Raw genomic sequence first — 7,954 nt, 5'->3', positions numbered from 1 at the left:
TCTCTCTGCCAATCCTGTCTTTCATGCTAGAACAAAGCACATTGAGATTGATTATCACTTTGTTAGTGAAAGAGTTGCTAACAAGCTTTTGAATATTCAGTTTGTTCCTACTGGTGATCAAGTAGCAGATGGCTTCACTAAGCCACTATCATTGCGGCAGCTGGAGGTCTTTCGACGCAATCTCAACTTAGATAGTTGTGATTGAGGGGGAATGTTAAACATCATTGTACTTGTTGTATGCCTTGCCATAGTATGTTATGAACCGTGCCAGCTAGATATGTGGCGTGCGTGTTGTAGTTAGGATAGGTTAGGTTGTTGTGATTAGATCTTGATGGTTAGCTTAACTTGGAGATCAATCCACAACTAACCTATCCCTAACCTCATTGTAATCTTTGCCACGCCGCCCATCTGGCCTATATTAACACGCATCGCGCCCCTGCTCTGGCACGTGCTTCCAGCCTCACGTTTCACACACAGCTGCTTGAATTGCGCCTTCCAAATTGATGAAGAAACGATGGCTGTGCTAGCTCTTAAATCAGAGCAAGGAGGGGTGCTATGCCTTAAGGTTACACCACACCATCGAGCAGGGAGAGGTGATTCATTGTAGATGCGACCTCATCCCGCCTGCCGTCAACTTCACACACCAAGCAAGATATGATACGATGGATCAGGATGTGTTTCTCCCGAAACGAGACGGGTCCTCCTGTCCTTGTTGGCAGCCACGGCACAAGAAAGCATGACATGTTCAAATTAAATGTTGACACAGCTTCTCATGAGTTGAGCGAAGAAGTACATATGCAACAGCGGCACTCCATCCAGATGAAGAAGGGGCAATTGTTAGCACCTTGCTCTAAATTAATTGCATTGACATGGCTACTGGGATCTGAAATGTCGAGTTTGGCGCGGATCATGAGTTACCTAACCTTTTGTTTAGCTAATAAAATTCTTGCAGTTGGGCCGACGAACCCCATAATCTCAGAATGTCCTTCCCTAAAAGAACATGAACCTAATCCCATAACCCTAGCGCCTGAGCAATGGCTATCCAGGTGAGCATTTTTACTTTACAATTTACTGCCGACTGAGAAGAGTAGTAGAGGTCAGATCCGACCATTGATGTTTCAGGCTGGTATAGCCTATTAATATCCGGCCCCTTTTGCTTTGCGTAATGGGATTGTCCTTTGACACCCATGGGCCATCTAGTCTCGGGGTTGCTATGTTCTTTTTTTTTGAATATCAGTACAGACACAGCGCTCATATACACGCGCATACACTCACCCCTATGAACACACACACGCAGACCCTACACCTATGAGCGCCTCCGAAAGACTGAGCCGGCATATCATTTTGAGATTTACGAAGTCACCGTAGGCGTCTCGTCGTCGACGGGAACGTCTGCTCCCACTGAATGCGCATCGCCGGAAATCCTGAAATAAAAATGCGAGCACCAGGATTTGAACCCTGGTGGGCTGGGGATACCACAGTCCATCTAACCATCCAACCACAGGTTGGTTCGCGGGGTTGCTATGTTCTGGACATAGTGCCAGCGCACTCGTCCAAGTAGTGATGTTCCTTTCTTCTCATTTCATGTAACTACCCACGAGCTCAAGTACATGCATGCACACTAGATTCACCACACACATGACCAACTTTCTAACAGGAGTAAACCATTAGCCGGTTCATGTTTCATACATAAAGAGTACTTGTAGTAAACTAAAAGTTAGGCAGTGAAAGAAAAACTCGCAAGCTTCTTCCCAAATACTCATACTATATGTGTAGAGCTAACCTATAAGAAATTGCACCAACTAGCTAGCAATTAATCTAGAAAGTCTTCAAACTACAAGGCATCATGGAACATAGGCCCGATCTAGGAACTCCTTCAAAGGTTGCTCTAGCGCCTTCATCACGGCTTTCCACCCAGCATGTGTCGGATGCACCTCGTCCCAGTAGAAGAGCTGGTCTGGATTTTCGCATAATTCGTAGAGGGGCTCCCCCGTATCGTCCTGCTGTCCACAGAAGCCTGTATCATAGAAACCCTCGCAACATGGGGCCAGGTTGTTGTTGAACTTGTTGGACTGATCCGACCCTTCACCTGCATGCACATGAAAATTGTATGTATGTATAAATAGTCCCAACACGTGTTGAATCAAAGCTCTCATACACTAGAAACCAGATTTAGTTTACAACGTTCACGCATGGATATATGCCACTACTTACCTGGGGCATGATTGATGATGTCGGTGAAGGCAGTGTAGAGGTCCAGCATGTAGGCGTTATTCGCGTTATTCTTTTTGCCCATCAACTGCTTTAGATTTTTGTTATGCACGGACGGGCGTAGTTGGCGAGAAGGTCACATGTGGTGTAGTTGTTTGTACTAGTCCTTATAGGCGTGCAACCAATGGGATGCATGTTGTTGACTAGCACCTTTTTCACACCAAGCTTTTGCAGCTGCACGACGTTCTTGACAATCTCTGCCGTCGCGTTCCCAATGTAAGTGTCGATCTGCATGCATGCGAGAAAAGTTAAATTGGTAAGGTGGCGATCGATAATATTAATTGATGGGTGGTTTATTAGTGTTTATTTTGTACGTGTGATGAGTCTAGCTACTAGCTACTTACGTCGTCAAAGCTACTCAAGAAGGAGTTCTTGACGTCGGCGCCGCTCATGTAATCATTGCCAGAGATGGCGACAAGCGCGACGGAGTGGCGAAGCTGGTCTTTCGAGATGATTCCCCTGTTGATGAGCCTCGTGAAAGACTTAACCTGTGCGGCAAGAGTTGGCACCTTTTTCTGGAACACGCCGGCGCCACCGGAGGCGAAGGTCATGCCGGTTGGATCAACAGATTGATCTAGCGTGCGCATGTACGCCGGAGGGGCTGCATTGAGGCCCAAGATCCTTGCTGCAAGTTCCACGCGATAGATATGCTCTATTAGTTTTAGATTTAGACGTGCTTAGAAGTAGGATTATACATGTGATAATCTAAAACAAATTCTACCTAGCTTGCTAAGTACTTCCTCTGTAAAGAAATATAAGAGCATTTATTAGATCACTAATGCTAGAATAATAAATAAATTACCGATAAAGTCGGACTGAATCCGGTAGTTGGAGAAGCGGCCGGTTGGAACGGCGGCGGCGGAGCCACGAGAGTTGAGATAAGAGCCGTAGGGGTAGCTCCACTGACGCGAGAGATCAGACTGGGGCTGACCACCGGGCAGCTTCGGGAGGTTGCCGTTGTCGGCAAAGTCGTCGCCGAAGACGAACATGCTGGTCCACTGCTGGTTCTTTGATGACTCCTTGGCCTTGACGGAGGTTGTGCCTCGACCCTCGACGCGAGCGGCTGTCAATGTAGAGTAGATCGATCATGTGTGTCAGCACTTGCGTGCGTGCGTGCATGTAGAAGAGAAGAAGGTTTGGCAAACGAATATGGAAAAGAAACAAGGAGGTAGTGGATAGTATATATACCATCGAAGAGAAGCACGACGAGGAGAAGGCACACAACGACCGGACGAAGCTTCATGGTTGCGTTGCTACGCCCCGGCCGGCAGGCGGCGTAGGAGGCGAGTTGGCGTGCCCGTGCGTACGTGTGGAAGGAGCGATAGCTATGGGAGGCACCACTCCTGCAATGGCCAGCACCACTCCTGCAGAGGCAAGACGCGACACACTACAAGGATTGACCGTTGTTGCTGCAAGCAGGATGCACGATGCTGCTGCAACAGTTTTGACCATCAAACATTTTCAGAATTTTGTAGAACCTTTATCATGGTTTTGAACGTTTTCTTTTTGCTGGAGCTTACTAGGAAGATACACACAAGAACATCCAGAAATATATTGTTCTCTTGTTTCACAGAATCCTGGTGCCGCCAGAGCAGCTACTATGGGACTTCAACCAGAGCCTGCTATTATTACAAAGTTCGACAGAAAGCTCCGGTGATTGCAAGCCAACAGCCATGCTACAGCACGTTACACCAGGGTGTACCCAGCAAACCACGTTTTGCTCAATCTTTACCTTCTTCTCCAGGACTGTCCACCTTGGCCGCAGCAGATGCGTAGCTGACACTGCTGTCCCTCGTGCTCTTGCACTGGCTCGACTGCTCATAGCGAACAAACCCGACCTTAATCTTCGTCGAGCAGTGTTTCAACATCTAACACAATAGAATGTGCACAAAGTGGATTAAGTAAATCTTAAAAGGGAAGGATATATATTAGTTAGATCATCAATTAATTGCGCACTTACATGAAGAAGGACGCTGATGGGATGGCGTCCACATATGGTGTTCTCGTACTCCTCGAGATACTGTTTGAACGCGTCGGGGTCACCAGTCTCTATGATCTCCATGCCCAACCGGTCCAACGCCTCGATTGATTTGTGAATGGCACCATGCTTCTTGTCATAGTATGTATAACTAAACCTGTTGTGGCAATGAGACGAGATGGACACAATCATTTACATACCTGATGCCCAAGCGACAGCAGCAAACATAACTGAAAGAGTATAGAATTTAGTGAATGTGGGGTATATAATACCCTGGTGCACTAGGTGACATATCAAGTGCACTCACCCTTCAAATCAAATCATACACCTTTCGGCCTTTCCTAATCCAGGCTCTCGGAACATATTTCTATGCTCTAGAACGAGGTACATAATTTCTGTACAAAGTATGCAAAATCCACCATCATCTAAAAGTCCGAACAAATGGATTCTGTCTTCGCCTTCCTGCACCATCCAACCCATGTCAGCCTGCTCCATATGCAGGCGAGCCAGCCTTATAAGAATTTTCCGTGATGCCTAACTACTCAAGCCTTCTACTCCACTCAACCTTGGCAGATTAAGGCCATGTGATAATTGAGAAAGCAATGGAGATCGACATAGACAATGAAAGGAGGTCAATATTGTCGACAGCAGAAGTCAGGCAACACAAGCAGAAGGGAACGGTCGGCACGATCAGGCCACAGCGGACCCTAGAGAATTTATGCGGAGAAAGGGAGAAAATGAAGAGATAGAACAGGAGACTAACCAAAGCCTTTAGAACCTTCAATTTCAGTAAATGATGTGGCCATTTGGACAGAAGTGGCGTGCATAGCTATCCCCTGAAGATAGATCTACTATTTGGATTTTGGGACGTAGGGGCTTATCACAAGAGGAGATAGCAAGTGATAGTTATGTTTTCATAAAATGGTTTTGAATGGTGGGTGGATCAACCAGCCGGCTCTGAGATCTTCAAAGCTCATGATTGGTTCAATACATGACCATTTTACCATAACCAAAGCATGATTGGTCCTGGTACATTGCCAGAGCATTTATGTGAAACAAGAGAAAGTGATCGATAGACAAGATTATACACCTGTAAGCGCAACTGCGCAAGCATTGCAACAACATGAATACTAGTATACAATAAGATTTTACTCGGTCAGTGAGGGGCTTAAATGATAGGCCTGAATGTATGTGGATAATGTGACCAAATCCTTCACTATCAAGAAAATTCTGTCTCCTGACATGGATTCAAATTCATCTTGAACATACTCAATGTTGTATCTGAATTTGCACTTATAACATATAAATTGATCCCTCTCTAGACCATTTGCAGTTAAACTAAACATGATATGTTAAACAGTCAGGATGTCAGACACATGTTGAATCTAGTAAGAGTTGATATGCAGAACAGGGTTAATGGCTATTCTTGTATTAGGGCATCCTTTACTATGTAGAATAGTACCTTTCAGCAAATACATCAGATCAGAAGATTCAAATCATAAATTGTGGCACACTTGAGGCTGTGCAGTTTTTTCTCTCTCTGGAGAACTATTGAGTCGTCGACTTTGCGTTAAAATAAGTTCATTGTTCACGTGTCTTGACCTAGATTCAGTAACAAATTTCAAGCCAAACCTTCCACACAAACTATTCTGCATTTCTATATGGGAAGAGCTTTTTGGTTCGCTAAATACGCCAAATACTATTTTTTAGTTACTTTTGCTGAAGAACATATGACCAAAGATCAATGGTGCTTTCCTCCAAAACTCTGGTAGATGAGACTGGGGGCAACTGGCCAGGACAGCAGTGGAGATCATGTATCTGCTACAGCTGGACCTATTGATCATGTCTCATACGCCATACAGCTAGCTGGGCAGCAGGAAGTGGGGAGTGCAATATTTGCCACAGATTACCTAAACCAGAAGCAAGAGCTCAGGTCGCACAAATATGAACATTCCAAACTGGGAACACTCTGTTTCGACGGGCAAAGTTTCTATTATCTACTTCCTTTATTGAGTAATGTTTCATCCATGGGATTGTAATAAACCGGCCCATGCTTCAGCGACAACAGACAATTAATGTCGGAGCTATCCTGGATGACAATATCTTATGGGCAGAGGACTATCGAATGATGTGCTCGTTTGGTAGCCGGCAATATAGCCGTGCTTTAAAGAAATACATGTGCTTCATTAAAAAAAGGTAACACGGGAAGGTTATGGAAATTTGCTTAAGCTGCAGATTATGTGGTTAGCATGTGCCTTGTATTAGGTTCACTTATTCTATACCGACGAGGTATGTACAGTAATGACACACTTGACATCTCGTTGCAAAATAAACAAAAATCACAATAATCAGACATTAAATCACTTACCGAGATCCCCAGTGGCAAAAGTCTGAGGAGACAGAAAAAAAGTTCTTTGGATCATCCACATATTTTGCAAGCAACTGCCCATACATGGCTTCATTTTGGGAGTTGACAGCACCAACAAGGATAGGTACAACTTTTACATTATGTCTGCCAGGTCATGAAAAAGAATTATGAGTGTAGGATCCATATTTTATTCAAAAAGAAATACAAGATGGATACAAGCTTTAACAACAAAGTAATTACCCCTGAAATACTTTAGAAAGGTAAGGCAAATGCATTTCCATGCTATGTTCAGCCTCATCGACATTAAGGTCCATAAATTCAAATTTTCCGGTAGCTTTGAGTTCCTCGATAACTGGAAAAACAGTAATGTAAGAATGTATGTCTAAAGTTCACAAAGAGCTAAGCAAGGCAGAATGATCTCATTGAAAAGGAGATCTCATAGTGTGTTATTAAGATCTACCAACAGGTAGAGATGTCAGATAGCTCATGGTCGACATGCAACTCTAGAGTCTAGACTGAGAATCCAAAGAGATAAAATTGAAAAATAGAAATAAAACAGATTTTGGGTGCATTCATGGAAAACAAGGAAATTATTTGAGTACCCTCTAATTTCTTTGTTTTTCAGAATATTTATGATTTTTCTTTTTCGTAAATTCTTGACGTTTTTCCCATCCATAACATTCTCATTTTTCGTAACTTATTAATAATATTTTTCATGATTTATCATTTTTTCTGTTATTTTTCCTGATTTTTCTTTGCTTGTAATTTTTCTTTCAAAAAGAATTGTTTGCTGTGCCACCAAATGTGTGGAACGACTACCATGTCATCCATCAAACCGCTTCTGGTCGAGAAAGGGACCAAAATTACCTTGTTTAAAAAGTTGAGGGATTGTGTAATCCTGTTGTCTAGTACTATTTAAGTCGAGGACTAAACTTGTTTTGGGGGATAGTGGATGGATAAAAAATGTACATCTCAGTAAAATAAATGAGATTGAACTTACAAACAGGTCACACAAGAAGCGAACCAGACTTCTTTCTTTTTGCGTGAAGAGATGTAGGCAAGATCCCTATTGCGTCATTATAATTTTTTAAATAGGATGGTATGTACAATGAAGGTGAACAGTGGAGGGAGCGGAAGGGGGATAAGATTGCAAAGTGTTCAGCCACTGCTGCATGCCTTCTTTCAAGGTAGGTTTAGCCGTATATAAAGTGTATGAAAAGTATTTTCTGAACATCCTCAAGCAATGAAATACAAACATTGTGTGACTATTAAGGTAACAAATCTAACAAAAAGCAGGGAACAAGTGTATGATATGTGGGGCCGACTTGTTTTCTTTT

General features: G+C 43.4%; 1 protein-coding gene and 1 pseudogene across 1 annotated transcript in view; both read right to left on the bottom strand.

Annotated features, from left to right (window-relative positions):
* Positions 1-1,676: 1,676 nt before the first annotated feature.
* On the bottom strand, positions 1,677-3,514 carry LOC119328344 (annotated as a pseudogene).
* Positions 3,515-3,757: 243 nt separating this feature from the next.
* LOC119329716 (protein MEMO1-like) overlaps positions 3,758-7,954 on the bottom strand; it is a 7,158-nt gene continuing 2,961 nt past the window's right edge. The window contains exons 5-8 of the mRNA XM_037602789.1: positions 6,858-6,969; positions 6,618-6,761; positions 4,232-4,406; positions 3,758-4,139 (exon numbers count right to left, since the gene is read on the bottom strand). Of these exons, the coding sequence (XP_037458686.1) occupies positions 3,993-4,139; positions 4,232-4,406; positions 6,618-6,761; positions 6,858-6,969 (578 nt within the window). The 3' untranslated portion in view covers positions 3,758-3,992. The remainder of the gene's footprint in view (positions 4,140-4,231; positions 4,407-6,617; positions 6,762-6,857; positions 6,970-7,954) is intronic.

This window comes from Triticum dicoccoides, chromosome 7A, assembly GCF_002162155.2.
Source record: "Triticum dicoccoides isolate Atlit2015 ecotype Zavitan chromosome 7A, WEW_v2.0, whole genome shotgun sequence".
Classification (NCBI taxonomy): domain Eukaryota; kingdom Viridiplantae; phylum Streptophyta; class Magnoliopsida; order Poales; family Poaceae; genus Triticum; species Triticum dicoccoides.
This window is presented reverse-complemented; position numbering and strand designations above follow the sequence as displayed.